The 25,301-nt window shown below is 34.0% G+C and overlaps 1 protein-coding gene and 1 long non-coding RNA gene across 7 annotated transcripts; both read left to right on the plus strand.

Moving 5' to 3' along the window:
• Positions 11,039 to 19,233, plus strand: LOC110263458. 6 transcript variants are annotated; one of them, XR_002349143.1, is made up of 10 exons: positions 11,039 to 11,539; positions 11,734 to 11,877; positions 12,009 to 12,089; positions 12,218 to 12,286; positions 12,494 to 12,629; positions 13,042 to 13,111; positions 13,301 to 13,538; positions 13,670 to 13,869; positions 14,408 to 14,494; positions 18,134 to 19,233. It is a non-coding gene; the product is annotated as an uncharacterized LOC110263458 (long non-coding RNA). The 6 variants fall into 6 exon arrangements; XR_002349144.1 differs by having other exon boundaries at positions 12,494 to 12,520; XR_002349142.1 differs by lacking the exon at positions 12,494 to 12,629 and having other exon boundaries at positions 11,680 to 11,877.
• LOC107647214 (proteasome subunit alpha type-1-B-like) lies at positions 19,620 to 21,525 on the plus strand (the record flags this gene model as incomplete). The annotated part of the gene is made up of 2 exons (XM_021105602.1): positions 19,620 to 19,856; positions 21,020 to 21,525. Coding segments are annotated over 2 exons (378 nt in total), but the record flags the coding sequence as incomplete, so codon positions are not given.

Here is a 25,301-nt window from a genome sequence, read left to right on the forward strand (position 1 = left end):
TCTGCCTCGATCCACTTTGTAAAATAGTCTATCCCAACTATGAGGAATTTGACTTGTCCCGATCCCTGAGGAAAGGGTCCGAGAAGGTCGAGTCCCCATTTTGCGAATGGTCAAGGTGAAGTTACGCTGATGAGTTCTTCTGGCGGGGCAATGTGGAAGTTGGCATGTTTCTGGCATGGGGGACATGTCTTTACAAACTCTGTAGCTTCTTTTTGTAGAGTTGGTCAGTAAAATTCCACCCGGAGTACCTTTTTGGTGAGAGCTTGTGCTCCGAGATGATTACCACAAATGCTGTTGTGTACTTCCTCTAAAACTTCCCTTGTGTTAGAGGTCGGCACACATTTTAACAACGGTATTGAGATCCCTCTCTTGTATAGGGTGTTGTTTATGATAGTGTAGTACTGAGCCTCCCGTTTTAACCTCTTTGCCTCCTCTTCATCTGTGGGGAGTGTTTCTGCTTTGAGGTAGTTAATTATGGGGTCATCCATCCTTGATCCTGGCTTGTTATGGCTAGGACTTTTTCCTCTTTCGAGATTGACGGGTTCCGTAGCATTTCCTGGATGAGGCTTCTATTGTTGCCCCTTAGTTTGGTGCTGGCTAGTTTCGAGAGTGCATCAGCTCGGGCATTTTGTTCGCGGGGTATGTGTAAGATTTTATATTCCCCGAGTTGTCCGAGCTGTTCCTTGGTTTTATCCAAATACTTTTTCATGGTGGGATCTTTGGCTTGGTATCTCCCTGTTATTTGCGAGGTGATTACTTGTGAATCGCCGAAGATGTTGAGTTTTTGAGCTCCAACCTCCTTAGCCAGCTTTAAACCAGCTAGTAACGCTTCATATTCCGCCTGGTTGTTCGAGGCGAGGAACCCAAATTTGAAGGAAAGCTCAACTTGGGTTCCTTGGTTGCTTTCTATTATCACACCTGCGCTGCTTCCCATCTTATTTGAGGAACCGTCCATGTAGAGATTCCATTCTGTGGGGGTTTCCAGGGTATCTGTGAATTTTGTAATGAAGTCGGCTAAGTACTGTGATTTGATGGCTATCCGAACTTCATATTGGAGGTCGAACTCGGATAATTCGACTGCCCATTGTAAAATTCTGCCTGCTAGATCTATTTTCTGCAATATCCCTTTTATGGGCTGGTCGGTTCGAACCTTAATGGTGTGAGCCTGGAAGTACGGGCGAAGTCGTCGAGACGTCAGTATGAGAGTATAGGCAAACTTTTCTATTTTTTGGTAGTTTAGCTCGGATCCCTGCAGCACTTTACTAATGAAGTATACGGGTTGTTGCCCTTTGTCGTCTTCCCGAACCAGTACTGAGGCTACTGCCCGACTTCCTACCGTAAGGTACAATGTGAGTGGTTCTTCCTTTCGTGGTCGAGTTAGAATAGGTGGTTGTCCTAGGAAGTTTTTGAAATCCTGGAAGGCTTGCTCACATTCCTTTGTCCATTCAAAACTTTTTTCTTTCCTTAACGTGGCGTAGAAGGGGAGAGATCTTATCGCTGATCCCGCTAAGAATCTGGATAAGGCTGCGAATCTCCCGTTGAGTTGTTGTACCTCTCTAACACAAGTTGGGCTCTTCATGTTGAGTATGGCCTGGTATTTGTTTGGATTCGCTTCAATTCCTCTTTGTGTGAGCTTGAAACCTAAGAATTTGCCCGCTTCTACTGTAAAGGTGCATTTTGCGGGATTGAGTCGCATGTCGTGCTTCCTTATAGTGTCGAACACTTGAGCCAGGTCGGACAATAATGTCTCTTCGCTTTGTGTCTTTATCAACATGTCGTCCACATAGACTTCCATGATTTTTTCGATGTGATCTGAGAAGACTTTATTCATTAGCCTTTGATAAGTAGCTCCCGCATTCTTGAGACCGAAAGGCATCACAATGTAGCAGTAATTTGCTTTTGGCGTCAAAAACGAGGTCTTTTCTTGATCTGGTGGATACATGGGGATTTGGTTGTATCCAGAATATGTATCCATAAACGAGAGGTATCTATATCAGGAGGAAGCATCTACCAGAGCGTCGATACTTGAGAGTGGGTAAAGATCTTTTGGGCAGGCTTTATTGAGGTCGGTGTAGTCGGTGCACATTCACCACTTCCCATTTGATTTTTTCACCAAGACAACGTTAGCTAGCCATAGTGGGTACTTGACTTCTCTTATGAAACCTACCTCCAGTAGTGCTTGTACCTGTTCTTCCACCGCTTGGGATCGCTCTGGCCCAAGCTTTCTTCGTCGCTGCTGTACCGGCCAAGATCCTGGATAGACCGCCAACTTGTGACACATTAGCTTGGGGTCTATGCCTGGCATGTCTGCAGCTTTCCATGCAAAGAGATTGACATTATCTCGCAAGAACTGTACTAGTAATTCCTTTGCATCTCCTTTCAGGATCGTGCCAATATTAGTCTTTTTGTCCGAGGTGTCTCCGATCTGAACTTTCTCTATTTCACTTTCGGGCTGTGGACGGAGTTCTTCTCATCTCTGGACTCCACCAAGCTCAATTGTATGGAACTCTTCTTCTCTGCCTCTGAGGTTTAGACTTTTGTTATAACAGCGGCGTGCCATCTTTTGATCTGCTTTTATTGTGGCTATCCCCTCCGTAGTTGGGAATTTCATGCATAGATGTGGAGTCGAGACTATTGCGCCGAGTTGATTTAGTGTTGTCCGACCTATTAGGGCATTGTAGGCTGAACTCACGTCGATAACAATGTAGTCTATCTTGAGTGTTCTGGATTGGTTTCCTTTTCTGAAGGTTGTATGTAGTGACACGTATCCCAGTGGTTGTACTAGGGTATCTCCCAGTCCGAACAGGCTATTCAGGTATGCTCTAAGCTCCTTTTCTTCTAAGCCGAGTTTGTCGAAGGCTGTTTTGAATAAGATGTCGGCAGAGCTTCCTTGGTCTATTAATGTGTGGTGGAGATTGGCGTTTGCTAGTATGATGGTGATGACCATGGGATCGTCGTGTCCTGAGATGATACCGGATGCGTCTTCTTTGGTGAACGTGATCGCAGGGATGTCGGGTGCTTCCTCCTTTCCTTCGACATGATATACTTCTTTGAGGTATCTTTTGCGTGATGATTTGGAGATTCTACCTCCTGCGAATCCTCCATGTATCATATGGACATGTCTTTCTGGCGTACGAGGTGATCGCTCAGCTCGTCTGACATCTTCATCTCTTCGTCTTTTTCTTTGCTCATCATCTCGGGTGGCCAGATATCGATTTAGTTTTCCTTCTCTTACTAATTTTTCTATAATGTTTTTTAAGTCGAAGCATTCGTTGGTGGAATGCCCTCGGACCCGATGATATTCATAGTATTCGTTCCGATTTCCTCCTCCTCTTTTGCCTTTGAGTGGTCGAGCTGGGGGTATCTTTTCTGTGTTACAGACTTCTTTGTAAATATCCACAAGGGACATCCGAAGAGGGGTGTAATTATGATACTTTTTGATTTTTTTTCCCGTTCGATCTTCTTTCTTCTTGGATTCTTTATCTCGGTAGGTGAAACCGGATTTTGAGGCTTTTCCAAGTCGGTAATTTTCTTCCATGTTAATGTACTTCTCTGCCCGCTCTTGCACCTCGTCTAGAGATGTGGGATATTTCTTTGATATAGATTGGCTGAAAGGTCCCTCTCGTAGGCCGTTGATGAGGCCCATGACGGCAGCCTCTGTTGGCAAGCTTTGTATGTCTAGGCATATTTTATTGAATCTTTTCAAGTAGTTGCGAAGACTTTCCCGATCTCCTTGCTTGATACCCAGTAGACTGGGAGCGTGCTTAGCCTTGTCTTTTTGGATGGAGAATCTGGCCAGAAATTTTTTGCCCAGGTCGTCGAAGTTTGAGACGGACTTCGAAGGTAGGTTGTCGAACCACCTAATTGCTGTCTTTGTGAGAGTTGTTGGAAAAGCTTTGCAGCGAACGACATCTGAAGCGTCGGTAAGGTACATTCTGCTTCTGAAGTTGCTGAGATGATGGTTGGGATCTGTGGTGCCATCATACAAAGTCATCTCTAGAAGTTTCAAGTCTTTAGGGATTTTAGTCTTTATGATTTCCCTAGTGAATGGATCTTGATCATTGCGAGAGTTGTCCTCAGGGGTGGTCCGGGTAGCTTTTGCTTTGAGATCAGCTTCAAGTTGTAGGAGTTTATCTTCCAATTCTCGACATCGCCTTATCTCCCTTTGTAGATCCTTGCCAACTTCTTGCTGGTACTGACTTTCTTTTTCAAGTTGCTTTAGGCGATCTTGAAGTGCTTCTATTACTCTCGGATGTGATGAGTTTTTGTCTCCATTAGATTATGGAGTATCCTTTGGTATGGCATCCGTATTTTTGTGCGGCGTTCTGTCCTCTAGATCTGAGTTATGGTCGTTGTCATGGTCGTCTACCATGGTAATAGGATGACTTCCAGGTTCCCCGGCAACGGCGCCAATGTTTCGAGGGTTACCTAAAACTGTAGGCTGATCTCGGATGAGATCTTCTGTGCTGCTCAGAGATGATGTGTCCGGCTGGCTAGTGGCGGCTGGAGCTGTTGTGTCCGACTTGTTGGGTTGGCTTCACTTCTGATCCTTGGTCACCGGAGGGTGGGGGTACCTGCAAGAGACTCTGATGCTTAAGTTAGCACGGGTATTAAACAGATTTTATTGTAGAATCAGAGTATGAGTTATACTTGGGTGCTCTAGTGTATTTATAATGGTGTGGAGTGACCTTTTAGATAAGATAAGTTAGTTATCTTGTCTTATCTTACCTTATCTTTGGGTGAGGTCAGCTTATCTTTAAGGGAACCGTCCTTATCTCTGTAGGCTCGGACTGCCTGTGGATTTGGGTCGTGTTCCTCTATTTGGGCCCTTTATTGGGCTTTCCTGTCGATTGGCCGAGCTGTTTAGAAGAAGAGGTCGGATAGTCTGACCTGAAGAGGTCGGTTGCTTTGTCGCCAATCATCCTGGGTCGGATAGCTCGACCAAGGATATGAACAGAGTCTCTGTCTCTCTCTCATGTTTCCTTTAGTAATAAAAGTTATCTTATGTTTGGTATAGTAGGATAAAAATCCACTTATGTTGATCTATTTTGAGGAGGTTGGTAAAGTGATCAAGTAAGACTTTAATCACCCTTGAAATAAGATAGTAGGGTCACAAATAATAAAACTTACAAATTCAAAGGTGATTAGAAATTTACTTTTTCAGTTTTCCAAACCTCCACATTTTAGATGATCTTTTTCCCCTTTCATGACCAGAACTGTTTTACTTTTTTTCCTGAACAGTTTCAGTTATAAATTCTAATTTAGGATACAAAAAAATTGGAGCAACTTTACTCTGACCCATTCCTGGGGTTAGTTTAAGATTGCATTGTTATGGATGCTGAAATTGGTATTGGCTGTCGTTTCTGATATTAAAGGAAGCATTGCTATTTTATGTTCAGATAATTTTGAAAGTTAGCCTTCTTTTAGACCAGCTTCTCCTTAATGATTTTCTATCACATGCTTTGATGGAGTTTGTTTCTTTTAATTCCTAATTTCTATACCATTATTATAACTATATATTTTCTTTAGAATAAATTATAATTTTACTTCTCATAAGATTCAATTTATATATAAAATTATTTTTGGAAAAATAGATATTTTAAGTTTTCAAATGTCATCTTAATTTGATAGAATTTTTAAATTTCATTTTGTACTTGAAGATAATTGATATATTTAATATTTAATTTTCTTCTTCTTTTTTCTTGGTTTGTGGGTTAATTAGAAACTTTATTCTACAATATATATAAACAATTAATATCTACACAAAGTTTACTTTTTTTATGTTATAAAAGTTATTGATTCGGTCGATATAAGAAAAAAGGAAAGATTAGTTTAAAAAATTGTTAGGAAGATTTTATTACTAAAAAAAATTTTACTGATAAAATTATTAACAATAATTAACTTTTCTTTTAACAAGTTTCATATTTAAGAGGAAGAACCATATTTTTTTATAAAAAAATAAATACATTCTTACTTATTTTTTTACTTATATTTGTTAATTTGTATGTTAATCTGTTTTATATTGCGTACAATTTTCGTTAAGTAATTATTTCTTTCATCTTTTTTCCTGTGATTTTCTATCATTTTTTCTCTAATTATCAATAGAAAATAAAAATAGAAAAATTGTGAAAATTAGTTAAACTTTGGGACACATAAAATTTATTGATATCAAAAATTCTGAAATGAATAGAAAAAATTATATTACAATATATTTTTCTCAATATTTAGTTATTTTTAGCTATCATAAATATTAAAAAATCTTCTGATTAATAATTGTGAAATTAATTGTATTGTCTAATGATTCATTTCTCATAACCGTTCTTTTAGTATCATTTATTTTTAATGAATTATCTACATTATTTTAATTATAATCTTATATCTTCTATTAGTATTTTTAGTTCTTTAACATTACCAAGGAAAGATTAAAAGACCAAAGGTGTCTCTCTCTTCTCCCACCCCCTCCCTACCCCCACACACACGCAATAAAAAAACAAAGTTCATAAACAAGACACACACACGCGATAAAAAAAAAAGGAGGTCAGAAAGAAGACCTAACGCCGTCACCGTCCATCCTCTCCCTCTGGGGTCTCAGCTCATTCAACCCAGAAACACAGCGCCCTATTTTTTGCAGTGTTAAACCTCAAATAATCCTACAAGATACAAACTTGTCGTCATCTCCAGTGGTCCCGGCGTCTCCATTTCTTTGAACAGGTAAATTTTCTGACAATCAAATAACAAGTTAAGGTTTTGCCCTAACTGTTGCAGTCCCAACATAATCTTCTCTTCACTTTTTTTTTCTTTTGCTTTTCTTTTCATTTTTCGTATCTTTCCTTTCGGTGATTTCATCAACTAAAGTTTTGTCTTCTGAAAATATCCAGTTAATACCTTTATGTGAATAGCCTCAGTTCAAGTATCCTTTCTGATTATTTTTTTGACTGATACTCAAATTTTTGTTGCTCTCACATCTTGCTGAGTCTTAATTTGAACCAATATAAGAGATTGTCATATATTTTGGCATGCATGTATCATTCAAGGAGACGTTCTTCCCGATTTAAAAAGAAAGAAAGAAATTTTTTATTTCCAAAACAACGGATCTCTGATACTTGGATATGTCCAACATCTGATTCTTATTAAGTTCTTTTTTTTATACTTTTTGTTAGCAGGTTGTCACACGTGGGTAGCTGCTCCTTTTGTTAATCATCTTGATTAGGAAGCTACATTTAAGGTAACATAGTATAATGTAAGTTTTTAACATAAGATAAGTTCAAAGGATAATAACAGGAAGCTATTTTTTTTGTTAATTTCTTTTTAGCAAGTTAATTAATTCAGTTTCAATGAGGTTGTATTGGCCATGTGAAATTTGGTAATTTTGGTATTATTATATTGTATCCAATAAGAAAACATATTAAGCAGATAATTTAAAACATTTTTAAGAGTAAAAAAAAGAAAATCGTATTTATAATTTTTGAATATTGATTATGGTGTTTTATATTTTAATATTGATCTAATTTTTGTATATTTTCTTTTTTTCATATCGTTTGTAATGCATATTCTAATTAACAAATTCATAATTCATGATTGTTTCATTAAATTATTATTAGTAGTAGTGGTTAGCTTTCTGAAACTTCTCAACATTATAATTAGCATTCGTAGAAATTTAATTTACTAGAATAAATAACAATATTTTTGTTCATCTATTTCTTCTTTTGTTTATGAATGGTTGCTATTCCTTCTTTATGTTTGTTTTTTATGTTTCTGGATTCAATTTTATCACCTGTTTTTCTTGAACTTGTTGAAATCTCCTATTAGGGTTTACTTTATTATAATGCTCTCTTTTGCAGTAAGAAACAAGATCTTTTCTTTCTTCTTGAATCTTTATACCAAGTCTCTCTATTTGATAAGGCTGAATGGCCATGGATGCCAATAGAGAAGATTCAAACAGGTATGGTGCTGAGTATTAGAGAAGATGTTTTCTTTGCTGCATTTTCAATTCGATTGAAGTCTCCTTTACTTTTTCATTCAATATATTTCAGATTAACTTTTGAAAATTTTAATGTCAATTAAATATCGATGTTATGCCATCTATAATTTTTTTTAAATCCTTTCTCAGATATTTTTCACATTGTAATTAAATTTTATTGGCTTCTCATTTATATGTAGGCCAGATTTCAGAAGTTGTTGTAATCTGTAAAATATGTTGTGTAGTAGTTTTGCAACGTAGTTTCTTGGGTATTTTTCATTAATGTGCATTTAATTTGTTAGTTAACTTTTTTTTGTATACTTAGTTAGTTGGTTTCTTGGTTAAAAGTCCCAGTCTTATATTCTAATCGTACCATTATGTGCTAATAGGAGATTTTTAGCAACCCAGCAATATTGGCCCAACAAAAAAGAACTGATTTTTAGATTTCGCCTTTTCAGTAAGCAGGTAACGAAATATATTATGGAATATTATATCATGCATGTTAACCGATTAAAGAGGTGGGTTAAATCTTTGACTTCGAATGGTTTGTTTTTAATTTATATTCAGTTAGTGGTCTTTTCTACTTTCCTCCTCTTGATAGTTTTTTTTCCATGTTAGATGAGTTTGATTAGCTAATTCTGAGTTCCTGATCTTTCTAATCTCAAATGGGTGTAGACTACAACAACTCTAAAAAGATTAGTTTTCCTAAATTATCAATGTCCATTCAAAGTAAATAATATAATCTTTACTAATCATACATATATTGAATCTGACTTTAAAAATTCAACATTTATTAATACCTGAAAAGATGATTCGAAGTTCATGTACATGATTTAGTTTCAGAATCCATCAAGATAACAAAAATTTCTTTTTCATTGTTAAAATCTCTCAGTTTTCTCTTTGATTCTTAATAAGCTTGATGGCCAATGTGCAGTTTTGGCCAGTAGTATCAATCTCAATTAATTAAATTCCTGATTTGACTTTATGTTCTTTAATTTGTTATTTTCTACTATTTTCTGCATGTCTAAGTGTGATTGCTTTGCCCCTTTGTCCCTTTTCTATGGATATTTTGTTTAAATTCATTGAGCTGTTTACTGAACTAGAATCTTCTCAATTATTTATGCTAAAGCTTTCTTCTCATTATAATTTTAGTTCATTTACGTGATTATTATTCTCTTATGTTGTTCAGTTGGTAATAATGGTAGATTTAAAATACCTCTCTTTGCTAAATAATTAGGTAAAATTATGTGAAGCATTTTTAGCATTTTTAGCATGTTTTGTTACACATGAATTAACTTTGGGAAGAAATTTGAATATAGAGTGACAAAGCTCTTCTCCCAACTTTTGTTTCAACTTATGGGGAACGATTAGGGCTAATGTTCTATGTCATTGACGAGCTAGATAATTGTTTAGTGCTGGAGGTGATAAGAAAGAATGATCAGTTGCTCATAACTGACTCCTCATTTGAACAGATTAGAACTTTCTATCTTATCGATAGAGGGGCATCTGTTCAATTTAGGTATGTCAATTTTGGAATTTTTTTTATTTCATTGTGAAATAAGGACAACCAACCCATCCAAATTCACCTTGATCCTGAATGCTATGTTCCTGAGCTAATGGACCCAGAGACACTTGATAATGTATCAAGAGTGTTTCACATAAAGTATACCAAGATGGATGAGGACTCATCAGCTGATGTGATTGTTCTATCTGGGTCTGAACCGTCGGATGATCAGTTTTCATCAGATGGTGATGAAAACAATGATCAAGATGGGGTACTGGTAGGGGATAATCCACATAATCCGATAGATTTGTCTAGTGGAAGCAGTTTATCATTGGAGGTCAATAAAGAAAGTAACACGACAAATGAATTGGCTGATCCTAGGTAATGCTAGATGTAACTTTTTTCCTTGTGTTTTGGATTTTAATATCATGGGATAGCTTGCTATTTTTTAGTGTGGTGACTAACATATTCATATTATCCTGAATTAGATACGCTCTTGAGGTTTCTTATGAAAAGATCATCACAGCTTTGGATCTCGGACAATCTAGATTGGTAACTTGATCTCAAAAGAGTGTTTTCTTTTATTTTTTTTCTTGCAAGCTTATTGGATGCTCTTCCTAAATCTGTTATTCATTGTGTATGAAAATATTATATTTATGGTAACTATGAATTATTCGTTACAGTATTTGGCTTCGAAATTTTTTGCGTATCTTAAACCATCTGGAGATGGTTCGATTTGGACAATCACCGGTCCAGATTCCAATGTAGAGAAGAATGTGTTCTTTTTCCACTTACTGAAAAGTGGAGGAAGATGTGGAGAATGGAAGTTTGGGGTCGAGTGGAATGAATACTGTAGAGTATACAATTTAAAGGAGGGGGACATCATTACCTTGAAACTCGGCTCGATAGCTAACCGCCAGATAGAGTTGTCGATTCAGCGACATTAGGCCTCCTATGTATAACTCTATTTAATAGATATTTTGAATTATATGTTAAGTTTTCTTGGACATATTTTATTTTTTGTTTAATGAACAAATTTATATATGTTGTATATATTTTGTTTTGCTATCAGTAGGTATCTTGACGTTATGTGTTTTTAAGATAATACATAATAGTAAACTACATCTCTGTTGGACTTCTTTTTTCTGTTTTTTTAGTGTCTAACAATTGTTTGAATATTTTATTATCTTTTATTATCTTAGAAAAAATGTTATACCATTTATTGACATATTGAATAATTGTTGTATTCTATTTTTTTATTTTAGTGTAGTGATAATTTTGTAATTATCCAAAATTAATACAACATATATATTTTTATAGAATACATTTTAATTATATTCTTAGTATTTTTCTTTTAAAAAGGTTTAAATTTCGTGAATCCCGTGCATTGCACGGGTTATCACGCTAGTAACAATGGTATAGAGGAGGAATCATATCCGAAGTGGCATTTTGTGGCTTTTTAGAGTTTTCTTTTAGTTCAAAAAATGTCTTTTCAAGGGTCCTGCACATAACTCAGCTTCTTACTCTTCTCTTTCTTCGTCAGCTTCCTTCTCTTTTCTTTCTTTCTTTATGGTGTCCCTTCCTTCTCTTCTTTCTCTCTCTCCCTTTGAAACCCTATTCATCTCCTTGAGCTTCACCAAATTGAGCTTCTTCCTCCCTTCTTTCCCTTCCTTCAGATAACTCTTGCCACCTTTGCCATCGTTTGCCTGCTCTCTTTCTTGTTCTTTTTCCTTCGTTCTTGCCCTATTCCCTTCTCTCTCTTTCTTTTGCAAATCCTCATTCTGATTCCACTTCTTTTTACTTCTCTGGAATTTTAACGCATCTCCTATAGTGTGAATCATGAAACGGTCTCTGAGGATTAGGATGGAAATCTGTGGAGTTTCAGAGAGGTGCTGAGGAGGAACGATCGATTGTTATGATGAGATCCAGAAATAGATCTCATCAAAAGAACCTTTTTCATTTTCTATTCCATCAGCTCCGATTTCCTTGTGTCTGCGAAATGGAGCTGTACGGGCGATCTAGTGAGGGTTCCCGATCTGATCAATGGCTGAAGTGGATCAGAATTTGACTCAAAGGTATGGTATTATGTTAGATTTGATATAATGCCCCAACCGCTCTGTTTTTTTCATTTTTTGTTCATAAAATAAAATATGAAAATTATTTCCCGTTTTTTCCTAATGTTTGTGGTTTTTTGCGATTGTGATTTGTCTTATAGGAGAATGTGGGGTATTGTGAAGTGTGTGTGATCCTGATTTTGAAAAATACAGAGGCTGTGTGGCAAATAAGATTGGGTGCTACAGAGGAATTTTATCCCCAAAGACCTGGTGAGGCTGATTGTATCTACTATTTGAGGACTAGATTCTGTGGCTATGGTTCCCACTGCCGTTTCAACCATCTCCGTGACCGGGTCGAGGTAAAATTTATAGTTCATTTGATTTTTAAGTTTGTGGAGGGTTTCTTGTTGTGTTATTTTTGTGCTTGATGTGGTCATCAATTTTTCTTAGTGTAGAAAATGAAGAACCTTTTCATTTGCTATTCCATCAGATCCGGTTTCATTGTGTCCGCCCAATGGATCGGTACAGCCGATTGAGCGAGGGTTCCCAGTCTGATCCAGCAAGTGTTGTGGTTATTGAATCAAATGTCTTTTGGTTTGATGGGGTTTCCCTTGAATCACTATTCTTTTTAATCAATTGAAATATGAGGTTCATATATTTGCAGTAGTCTAATGATTCCGTGATATATGAATGTTTCAGGCTGTTGGTGCTGTTGCTAGGGCTGGAGGATGGGAGTACCTGGAGCCAATTGGCCAGCCTTTGTGCTAGGTGCTAAATATGGTTCTGGTTATACTTTTGATATGTGTTGATATTCCCTTTGACAATTGATTCATGTGATTCCTTGTTTTTTATATGAAAGGATGTATTCTGTAGTAATCTATAATTCTATTGTATGTGTGTAGTTTGGAATAATCTTGAATTTTTATTTTGACTCATATTTGTAGTTTGAGATCCTTTTTGTGTGTTGATTACTAGGTTTACTTGATCCAGATTCCTAAATAGGTAGAGTATATCGATTCCATTTGTTCCTTTAAAATGATGTGGTTATCACTTACACTTCTAACCTGGTTGACAAATTCTGGCTCGGGATCTCAACCGGTGTCTCCCTGATGTACGGATTTTCTCTATCCCTGCTTCTGAATTTTTTATCTTTTTTATTTGGGATTTTCAGTTGCATTTTTTTGCCCAGGGTTTGAGCTGTTTTATTTTATAAAAGTTAAATTATATTAAGACTAATAATTGTCAGTTGCATCCTGATTCCATTGAATGGGTTTTGTTTCTAATGGTGGTTGCTAATTCATTTAGTTCTATTTTATGCTTGAATTCTGTATGTTGTCAATTTTCTATTTCTCTAATAAGTTGATGTTGTTCTTTATAAACTGATAAAGTGATAGAATCATAAATTCTCTTTGCAAAACTCATTAAATTTTCTATGGAAGGTTTTTCGTTCAACACAAAGCTGTTGAGTGATGTTTGTTGTTTTATAATGCTTTAGGTGTTTTTGTCTCTTTCATTTGATGAAGATCTTGGGATGTCTGAGAAGAAAGACGAAAGAGAAGTACACATGAATTGATCGCTAAAACAAAAGAGAAGGTAATTTTTATGTATAAATCACTTATTATATAATATGTTTGTGTATTTGTATTATAGGAAGTCACCATTGATTCTTGGATTGATATGGTGTGACAAATTTTTTTTTAATTATTTTTTTAAATGGGAAAAAAACCTATTTTTCTTGAAATACTATTAGTTATTAAAAAATTTCAATTTTGAGACACTTAGATGTGTTTGAGGACTGCAATATAAGAAAGAGAACAGAGATTATTCAGAGACACCTAGAAACTCTACTGTTTATTGGATAAAATGCTTATCTATTGCTTTACTTGAACTTTCCGATGTGTCCTTTGCACCTGTGCTGAGGAGTACCTTATGCCCTTGCCAGCAGTCGGGCTATTGTAGAGGCTGCAAATCCCATTGAACTTCACTGTGAGCCTTTGAGGTCTCTCTATTCTATTGGAAGGTGAATTTAACTTCAGAATCCCTCTATCAGTTTCTTTGTTTTTGAACTTTTTATCTTTTTTATTTGGGATTTTAAGTTGTGTTTCCTTTGCCGAGGATTTGAGTTGTTTTGCATGTTTGTTTTTAATCAAGGTAAAGGATCTTCTAGACTGGCTTCACCTTCTAGTGAGCGTGATCATCAGGTGTGTGGAGTTGTGGTGGCCTGTATCCATTGCAAAGCAAAAGAATATTTTTGGCGGTTGCGTTTTGGACAATGTCGGCTTTGATTTGCTTAATGCTATATCACTACAATGTGTTTACACGACAGCAGAATTTGTTGGCTACTGCTCTAGGTAATGAGAATGATTTACAATCGTTCTTAATTTTTAATTTATATATTGGGTTGCTTATATTAATAAATTGTGATTTTTCAATCTTTTCTTCGTTTTCAGTTTTTTCTTGCATTTTGAATTTTGTGTGTGTATCTTTTTAATTTATTTTGCTTTTGTCATTTTCTGCATTTTTTAGTAATTTTTTTTGCTTTTTTTGTCAACAATAGTTTTTAAAATTTCTATCATACTTTGTTCTATTGAATTAGATAAAACTGGGATTTTTTCTGTGTTCAAGTCAATTTAAAATTTGTTTGTTATATCTCTACTTTGATTTAAATGTAAGCTTGTGGTGATCCCAATCAAGAGGCTTTTCCTTAAGGGAATGTATATATGATTATATATGTCCATTTTATTTTTCCATTTTTGATGTGAAGAAAACAAAAAAAAATTATTGAACGAGAAAAATGGTAGGCTTATAGTAAGAATTGTTGGATATTAAGTTTGTTTTCCATTTGAATTCATGAATTAGTTTTAATCCTTCGTTATCTTATAATTTCAGGTAATCAGGCCAACAGGCTATGACTGCAAGCAATGAAGTACAACTAAAGAATAACTAAAGAGGCTTATTAGTGGAGTGAGGTAAAAAGTTGCTGTTCTGTTTTTCTTTTTTTTTTTTTCCATTTGTTTCCTACTGGAACTCCAACTCTTGTTTTTCTAACCCTTATTATTTTTTAAATTGTGATATGTTAGTGTATAGTGTTTGCTTATATTAGTCTAACTATTTATTTTCTTTTAATTAATAATTAGCTATAGTTTTTTTTTTTACTTGAGATTCAGAAATTAAAATCATGTTTTATGTTTAGGACCATTATTATGGTGATATTGAAGCTAAGATTGTGTCTGTTAACATAACAAATATCATTTAAGTTGTTAATGTTTTCTTTAACTTTTTATTTCTCAAAGTCTCTATTTTTGCTGTTTGTCTGTTGTTGCATCCAGTAAACTTATATCTACTTTTAATTTATTTTTTTAAGAACATTTACAAGGGAGAGAAGGAAGAACTAAGTTTTCCATGCATTATATGAAAGGTGCTGCCGTTTCCTCCAATGATGATGAGTTGATATTGAGTTAGTTGTTTAAATGATTAGGTTTATGCTATAAATGGGTATTTCCGTACATTATATGAGGTCAATCTTTACCTTTTCTTTTCTATGGAAAATCCTTTCTTTTTGGCATTTGTTTTCAAAATAATATTGATTGATTGATTGATGCAACGACGACTTAATTACCTTTAATTTCATTGCACTGTTGATCCAAATGAATAAACTGTAGGATTTATGCGTGTTAAAATCAGTTTAAAAAAAGATTTAGTTACTTGAATTGTATGAAAGATGTTTATGTGATTTTGCTTTAATTGATTTGTATGCACTTTCTGAATGCCAAAAAGTGTAGGATTTGTTTGTTTTAAAATCAGTTTAAAAAAATATTTAGTCGCTTGAATTAGTTACTTGATTTGGTGAATACTTAATCAGTTTAAAAAGGATTTAGCCACTTGAATTAGTTACTTGAATTGGATAATACTTTTTTTATTGAAATGACAAGTTTTCTAATTGGGCAATTTGTTAGGAAAGAAAATGTTATATTTAATGGATGTAAATTATATTTTAATGTCTCAAATTTTTCAATTTTATATTTTCTTATCTAAAGGTGTCAAATTCATTTTTGGTAACTGATTTAAAGCCCTCAAATTTCTTTTTGTTATTTGTCCTCAGCTTTCATGTATTATTTGAAGCTAGAGACATGTGATCATTTATCCGGTTGAGAGACGAAGCTCTCAGAGGAAGTTAAGGTAAGTCATTTTCGATTTTGCTTATTGTTGTATAAATTATGTGTAATTTGTTCTCTTTTGTGTGGCTTTATAATGTTTCATATTGTTCTCTATTAAAGATTTAATGGGGAAAAGTTTTTATATGTTTACTTACAATTCTTTCTTTTGTTTTTTCTCTATTTTTTTGGTTTTTATTTTCCTGAATATCTATTTTGTAAAGACATATCTTTTCTTTTTTATGAAATTTCCAATGTAATTGGGTTTGGAGATTTCTAACAATTGGATGTATTTGAAACTGCATTAAAAATCTGTTGGGGAATGGAGGATGTGGTGCATGCTGATGCGCCTTTAGATCATGCTTCAATCCGGATTTTCTTCAACCAAAATAGGTTAGTATTAGAATAATAATGTGATGAAGGGTATTGCTTATTTGCTTTAATTTTTCATATTGTTAGTATTAAAATAGTAATAATAATAATATTACAGTAAAAAATAATAATTATAGTATTAAAATGCTAGAAACATTAAATTATTATTGATATAGTTTCTTTATGACAAAGTATAAAATTAGTGTTTTCATGAACAATTTTAAATTCAGTTTCAAATAATGTAATATATCGTCATCTAATCTAAAAATAAAGTATATCCTATTTAATATGGATAATATGTGACGTTGTTATTATTGTGATATTTATTGTTATTAATTTCGCATTCATGACATAAAGAAAATGGTGATATCTATAATTAATATTCAATATAGGATAAAAAGGAGAATTTTTTTTAGTTATTATTATTATTATTATTTGAAAAAGGTTTAAACTTTTAATAGCTGACAATTAATTTTAGTATGCCTCTTCAGATACTTAATAGATTTTAGTGTATACAGTTTTATATTTATTATTTAAAAATAACTTATTTTCTTTCTCTTATAATTTTTAATATATACACTTCTCTTGATGATATATGTATTTTTGTATAATAAAAAGCTAAATATACATCATGATAATTATCTGCAAACATTTAAATTGTAACTTAGAGAATTTGATGGGTCAAGTTCAAGCCAAAATCCAAAAGTCACCATTAAATAATTTCTATTCCTTATATTAGACTCGATTCTCTCCCTTAAGAATCACTCCGACTTAGTGTTTCTCGATTCCAATCTGTAGCTTGTGATCTCCAACGTTTCGCAATTTGTGCCATCCTCCTAAGTTTTCATTTTTCACAATTCTAGTGATTCTGTTGTATTTTTCCTTTGGATCTTCTAGGCTGGCTTGACCTTCCGGTGAGCGTGATGATCAGGTGTGTGGAGTTGTGGTAGCCCATAGCCATTGCAAAGCAAAGGAATATTTTCGGTGGTTGCGTTTTGGACTATGTCGGCTTTGATTTGCTTAATGCTATATCACTACAATGTATTTACACGACACTAGAATTTGTTGGCTATTGCTCTAGGTAATGAGAATGATTTACAATCGTTCTTAATTTTTAATTTATATATTGGGTTTCTTATATTAATAAGTTGTGATTTTTCAATCTTTTCTTCGTTTTCAGTTTTTTCTTACATTTTGAAATTTTTGTGTGTATCTTTTTAATTTATTTTACTTTTGTCACTTTTTGCATTTTTGTATTTTTTAGTAATTCTTTTTGCTTTTTTTTGTCAATAATAGTTTTTTAAATTTCTATCATACTTTGGTGTATTGAATTAGAACTAGGATTATTTCTGTGTTAAAGTATATTTAAAATTTGTTTGTTATATCTCTACTTTGATTTAAATGTAAACTTATGGTGATCCCAATAAAGAGGCTTTTCCTTAAGGGAATCTATAGATGATTATGTATGTCCATTTTATTTTTCCATTCTTGATGTGAAGAAAACAAAAAAAGTTTATTGAATGAGAAAAATAGTAGGCTTAGAGTAAGAATTGTTGGATATTAAGTTTGTTTTCCATTTGAATTTATGAATTAGTTTTAATCCTTCGTTATCTTATAATTTCAGGTAATCAGGCCAACAGGCTATGACTGCAAGCAATGAAGTACAACTAAAGAACAACTAAAGAGGCTTATCAGTGGAGTGAGGTAAAAGGTTGCTGTTCTGCTTTTTTTTTTTTTCCATTTGTTTCCTACTGGAACTCCAACTCTTGTTTTTCTAACCCTTATTATTTTTTAAATTGTGATATGTTAGTGTATAGTGTTTGTTTTTGTTAGTCTAACTATTTATTTTCTTTTAATTAATAATTAGCTATAGGTTTTTTTACTTGAGATTCAGAAATTAAAATCATGTTTTATGTTTAGGACATTATTATGGTGAAATTGAAGTTAAGATTGTGTCTATTAACATACCAAACATCATTTGAGTTGTTAATATTTTCTTTAACTTCTTATTTCTCAAAATCTCTATTTTTGCTGTTTGTCTGTTGTTGCATCCAATAAACTTATATCTACTTTCAATTTATTTTTTTAGGAACATTTAGAAGGGGGAGAAGGAAGAACTAAGTTTTTCATGCATTATATGCAAGGTGCTACCGTTTCCTCTAATGATGATGAGTTGATATCGAGTTAGTTGTTTAAATGATTAAGTTTATGCTATGAATGGGTATTTTCGTACATTATATGAGGTCAATCTTTACCTTTTCTTTTCTGTGGCAAATCCTTTCTTTTTGGCATTTGTTTTCAAAATAATATTGATTGATTGATTGATGCAACGACGACTTAATTACCTTTCATCTCATTACACTGTTGATCCAAATGCACAAACTGTAGGATTTATGTGTGTTAAAATCAATTTTAAAAAGGATTTAGTTACTTGAATTGTATAAAAGATGTTTTTGTGATTTTTCTTTAATTGATTTGTGTGCACTTTCTGAATGCAAAAAAGTATAGGATTTGTTTGTGTTAAAATCAGTTTAAAAAAATATTTAGTCGCTTGAATTAGTTACTTGATTTGGTGAATACCTAATCAGTTTAAAAAGGATTTAGCCACTTGAATTGGATAATACTTTTTTATTAAAATGACAAGTTTTCTAATTAGGCAATTTGTTAGGAAAGAAAATGTTATATTTAATGGATGTAAATTATATTTAAATGTCTCAAATTTCTCAATTTTATATTTTCTCATCTAAAGGTGTCAAATTCGTTTTTGGTAACTAATTTAAAGCCCTCAAATTTGAGTTGTTTTATAAGGGATAATATTTGTTAATTTTTATTGATCTCTCATCTTAGTTATCATTATTGATGTGATTCAGAGAGATACTTGATATTCCCAATAAGATTTTACTTTTTATATGTCTCCTAACTCCTATATATGTAAAATTAAATTTTTGATAATTATAGAATCTATTTTCTAGGCTCAGTTTAGTGTAATGTTTATGATGCAATGATATGAGGTACTTATGTTGATTGATGTACTTTTGTTATATGAATTTGGTAGAAGTATAGTATATGGGTTAGAAGTCTATGATGAGGTGGTAGGGTTCAGTTTGGTGTGAATGGATTGTAGGATAATTTATGACTCTATAATAGCATTAGATTTGTTGAATCATGTCTTTTCCTATTGAATTAGTAGTCTATGATAGATTGTTATCTTTTCTGTGTTTTTCCCTTTTTATTTCAAATGAATATGAATTTAATTTAATTTTTATATTCCTTTTTATTTATGTTAGATATGGTCTTTTACTTTTTTTTTCTTTGCATGTTGATTTTTTGTTGTATTTTTTTTTTTTGAGTTAATACTCAAATTCATCCCTGAAAGATACCTCGATCTCCATATTAGTCCCCGAAAGATAAAGTTAATCAAAAGAGTCCTTGTAAGATACACGACTGAATCAGGTTCGTCCTTCCGTCAATTCGTTTGATGACTTGGCTAACGTCTGCTGATGTGTGACGTTAACTGCCACGCTGGCCGAGAAGGAAAACGACGCCGTTTTGAGTGGATGCCCAGATAGTCATGATTCGGCGTCGTTTTGTACGCAGAGTGGATTCAAAACAAGGCCAACTCCGAGCTCTCTTCTCACCAGAAGAAGATCTTCAAAGTTGATGACCACATCGGCGTTGCCATCGCCGGACTCACTGCCGACGGCCGCGTTCTCTCGCGCTACATGCGCAACGAATGCATCAACTATTCCTATACCTACGAGTCTCCTCTTCCCGTTGGACGACTCGTCGTTCAGCTCGCTGACAAGGCTCAGGTATCAAGGTTTAGGGTTTTTGGTTTTTTGTTACTGTTTTGGTTCTTGGATCGTGCAATTGCTATGGTGCAATTGCTATGCTAGGATTTATTTTGTGTTTTGAAATGTTTGGATTTGCATATGCAGTTTTGGTATTTTTTTTATTAATTTGAATTGTCAAATTTGACAGTCCTATAATTGTTGATTATGTTAATTGCGGTGGAATTGATTGGTTTTTAGGTTTGTGGTGTTATTTGTAACTGTGAGTAGTGATGAAGTGTGGAAGTTCTCTTTTATGATGAATTGAGGGTTTTGTAGTGTGGTTTAGTCATCTCGGTTATGGTGCTAAAATTGGCTATGATGAAAGGATGATTGTATATGGCATCAGCTATTATCATATATGTTCAAATTCCATTCTTTTAAGTATTTATTACCTTTTGCAGTGGTATTGAGTGTTAAAAACAAAAAGTTTCTTTAAACTGGTACTGATTGCTATAGTGTTAAATATGAGATGTTGTGGTTATGCTGCTTGTAGTTTGTACATTCGAACTAAGTGGCTGGAAATTATTACAAATATGTTTTAATTTGCAATTTTTGTCTTCTGTTTTTGAATGTATTTGTGATGGACCTCAAAGTTAGTTATGGGATGTGCATTTTGAAATGTTGTCAATCTTTTCTTATTCTGTTTGAAGGCTATTGAGCTGAGCTCTTAAATGTGAAATGACTAGTTAGCTGCATGCAAAAACTAACAATATTCTTTGGTGTCTTTGATGCTAATGTAATGGGAAAGCTATTTAGCTATGATGGGGGAATCAGTTCACCTAGTGTGCCTTGTGGTGAGTTATAGTCATTAACTAGATGTGCTTCCTCTAATTTGGTTTGTGAGAGGCCATTGGTCCACAATCTGTCTGAAGTTTGAATAGCTCATTGAATCTATGCAACATATTAATGGAGTGAGAGGAAATCTTGAATGGGGCAACATCTATGTCATGCAACTCTATGTTTACCTGGCTTTACTTTGAAGATATGTGGTGGGGTGTTGAAGATATATGCAACTCTATGCATATTAAGGCATGTATAATGTCTATTTTGTAAATATCTACAAATTTGATGTATGAAAGAAAGAAGTATTTGCTGAATTTATTATAAGAGCTCTTTCTCTTGTGATGCAATTTTAATGGCAGGTTTGCACCCAGCGGTCATGGAAACGTCCTTATGGGGTTGGCCTCTTGGTCGGTGGAATGGATGAATCAGGAGCTCACCTCTATTATAACTGTCCAAGTGGAAACTATTTTGAATATCAGGCTTTTCGCTATCTCTGCTGAGACAATCAAGGGGACTAGTTCAGCCACTGCTAAGAAGCTTGCCAACTTTATGACCTTCGTTCCTACTCTAGGTTTCAAGCCCCCAAGAAAGACTGATAAATGACTTTGATTGGTGTTGAAATGTATTCTGGTTGAATTTGTTTTTGTGTGAGGATACTTTATGTTTTTTTGCACGGGGCAATTGAACTTCCATTATCAACATTTTGGTTATCTATGTAATTGAAAGTTGTACTATGCCCTTTTATTTTGTCTAGCATACTTTGCTGTGGTTTGTATCCTCATGTAAAACCTTTTTATTTTGCTCCTTAAGACAATGTGACAACTAGCCTTCCATGGCAACTCAATGTTTAAGAGTACTTTGACTACTAATTTTATTCATTCCTTAGTACATCTTTCTGTAATAGTGATTCGAATTGGTTTGGAACCTTTGAATTGGATTGTGTAGTCTTAATCTTAAATAACCAAATGCAACATCTATTCTCATTCAACAAATTACTCTCATTACAGCATGACATATCAACACATTTTGTTTTACTTGGAACTAGATAACAAACAACAAACCATTACATTAAGGACTACTACCACAAACAGGAAAACTATTAACATTTTCAATGATTTTACTTCAGCTTCCAAACTGTCCAGTCTCCATGCCACCTTCAACCTCCATTCATCATAGTCACTTTCAACCTGCAGCCCAGCCCCGTAATCTTTCTTTGTTCCACCTTCGCCCACCACTTCATACTCATCATCGTCAACCCACTTAAAGTAATTGCAGTGATTGCCCTTCTGCAAATTCAAGAATCAGAAAAGAAAAATCTGAATAAAACCCCAAAGCACAAAACAACATGGAAAACCTTTAACTTCTTACACAACACTCACCCGGTACCTTGGACATGCACGGAATAGTCTATCTGGGTTTTCTGCTGTCTCAGATTTTCTCAACGCAGCCTTCAACCCGCAGAAACATGATTCCTCATGGGTTTTCCTCCTGGTTTGCATTTAAGCGCTGGAACCGTTACTGCCGTTCGAGAAGAACGACACACCACCTCCATGGCCTCCATTTCCTGCCTCCATCTTCACCCCAAACCAGCAATTTCAACACTAACCCAGGCATATGGCCCTTTTATTGCTGAAGGCGACGTATTTATCATCGAAATTAGGATTAGGTTTCAAACAATTAGGGACTGATTTGAACTGTTTTTTCAAACTTACCTTGTCAGCAATACGTTATGACACGTTGGCCTCCTCCACGTTGGAAGCTAACGACACACCTCAGCAGACGTTAGCCAGGTCACCGACGGAGTTGACGGAAGGACAAACGTGATTAACTCGGGTAACTTTCGGGGATTCTTTTGATTAACTTTATCTTTCGGAGACTAATATGGAGATCGAGGTATCTTTCAGGGATGAATTTGATATTTAACTCTTTTTTTTTGTATGCTCTTATAACTAGGATTAAGCACTTTACGAAGTTTTGTGAATAACGTATTATTATTTTTAGGAAAAATATTAATTAAAAAATGGAGTAACTTATTTATTTTGTTTTGTTTTTTTCTGCACCTTACATGATGGATGATGTGTTGATGTCTTTTTATAGGTCTTTGTTGTTTGTTGTGCTGATTGATGTGATTGAGAGGGGTAGTTGGTATTTCCAAGTAGATTTGACTTTTTATAGGTTTACTAAGTCCTATATGTGTCAACTCAACTTTTTTGATGTAGGAGATTGGGACAGTTTGTGATTTTTCCTTCTTTGGACTGTTTTAGAGTTTAGCAAATTTATTTTTTCCTCACTTTACACCTCGATTGATGTGTTGACTGCTTTTTATAGGTGTTTGTTGTTTGTTGTGATGATTGATGTGATTGAGAGGGGTAATTGGTATTTTCAATTAGATTTTACTTTTTATAGGTTTAATAAGTCCTATATGTATCAACTGAACTTTTTTTATGTAGGAGATTGGGACAGTTTGTGATTTTTCTTTCTTTGGGCTGTTTTATATTATTTATATATTGCATCTATCAAATCACTTAGGTGATTAACTATGATTTAGTTAATTTAGTTAATATGTAATATATAGCTATAGATATATTTAGTGATTAATTGATTGATTAATTGATTCTATTGAGTGTTATATCTAGCTTGGTTGATTAATTGATTTCTTAAGACAATTAATGTTATTTTAATATTGTTACTCTTCATATTTCCATTTTGTTTGTGGTTGATTAGTCTACCTGATTTGTTGGTTGATAATTATATTTAGGGATAAGTATTATTTTGGTCCCTAACGTTGAGGATTAGAATCGAAACCATCCCTGATGTAATTTTTAATTTAGAATCGTCCTTAATGTTGCATTTCATTTTAAAATCGTTATTTTCAATAAATTTTTTTTCTAAATGACAGAAATACCTTTTTTCCACCATTTTATTCTTCTTGTTCTTCTTCTAGGAGAACAAATTATCTTGTTCTTCTTCTTCCAGAAGAACAAATTCTTCTTCCATTAACCAAATTCAAAATTTTAAATTTTTACAAAATTCAATTACAAGAATTAAAAATACCCAAATTTGTAAAATCCGATTAATTAATGGCTAATTAATTCATAAATTAAAATATATTCTAGAAAGTGAGAAATGAGGTATTTATGGTTTAATGTGATAGAAAAAATTAAAACGAGAATTTTGACACCAATTTTAAAGAAATCGGCCCAATCTTGGGCCGAACGGGTCAAACCGAGCCAATCAGACCCATATTGGGCCCAAGCCAAGCCCTCATTCATTAAAGAGTTCAGCACACTCTTTTCCCACTTAACACACACACAAGAGAAGGGGAAAACATGAAACCCTTGCTCCAAATCACCCCAATCTTCCATTGATCATAACTTTTGATCCGGATCTCCGATTGACGCACCGTTTGTGGCCACGCGACTGCGGCGTCGAGCTCTACAAAACCCATACAAAGATTCTTGAGGTAAGCCACGTTTTCATCTTCGAATTCCCAGCCCTTAGTTTCGAAAATTTTGGGTGAAAAGTGTTGCGATTTTTTAGTTTTGATGTTATATGATCAAATTAACTTGAGAGGAAGGCTTGTTCTTGCCTCTTTTGATCCTTGGGCTTGGTAAGTATCTCAAACCCTAGTGAAATTTTGGATTTAAGGTATTGGGTATTGAGTTATTGTGTTTGGGTACGATAATTGTGGTTTAGGAAGTGTGTATGTGCATATTGAAGCTTGATTGATATCTTGAAAATCTTGGAAAGGAGCTTTTGTGATTGGAAATCTTATTTTGGGAGCTTTGGGACATTGGAAGTTGAGGAAAAAGTGAGATTTGAAGTGTTCCGTGTGGAACAAAAATCAGCCAAGGTATGGTTTCGGTTTCCTGTATCTAAAGTGTAATGTGGTGTAAAAACTTAGGCTAGAAACCCCAAGATAGGATTTGAATTATTGAGGTTGTTAATTGGTTGAGGTGAAATGTGTTGTGATGTATGTATCTTGTGGATTTTAATGTTGATGTGGTTGTTGGATGATGTGAATTAAGTTGAGTATATCTTAACAATGATTGATTGGTTGTGAGTGGTACAAATTGTTGGTAAAGTATATAAAGTTGTAGGTGATACGAATTGGTATGCCTAATTGTTGGTAGGGTTGAGGCTCTTCTTGATGAGTATGAAATTGTATGTGATAATTGATATATTGATTGATGGGATTGAGCATTGATTGGAAATTGAAAATGAGTAATGTTGATTAAACATTGAATTATTGAATTGAGACTGGCTAAAGTGGGAGAATTGGTGGGTTGATGATTGAATGGGGGTTTGAAAATGCTTGATGTTGGAAGGGTTGAGTTTTGGTTGGTTTTGAATGAATTTTTGGAAGTGTATGTTTTAGAAATTGGGAGTTTATGAGTTTTGGTAAAAATAGAATTTTGATGCACTTCAATGGATCATATCTCAACCTATTGTTTTTGGAATTTCATACTTTTTTATATCAAATGAAAGATAATTTCATAAGCTTTAAAATGGTTTAGATTTGATTGAAATCTGAATTTTATGGAAGGAAATATGGTCGATGAAAATTTGGGCTTGAAATCTGAATTTTGCAAATTCTGCAGAATTTGTGATTTTTGGTTTGTGTGCGCACGCACACCCTGT

The sequence above is a fragment of the Arachis ipaensis genome, chromosome B06, assembly GCF_000816755.2.
Source record: "Arachis ipaensis cultivar K30076 chromosome B06, Araip1.1, whole genome shotgun sequence".
Classification (NCBI taxonomy): Eukaryota; Viridiplantae; Streptophyta; class Magnoliopsida; order Fabales; family Fabaceae; genus Arachis; species Arachis ipaensis.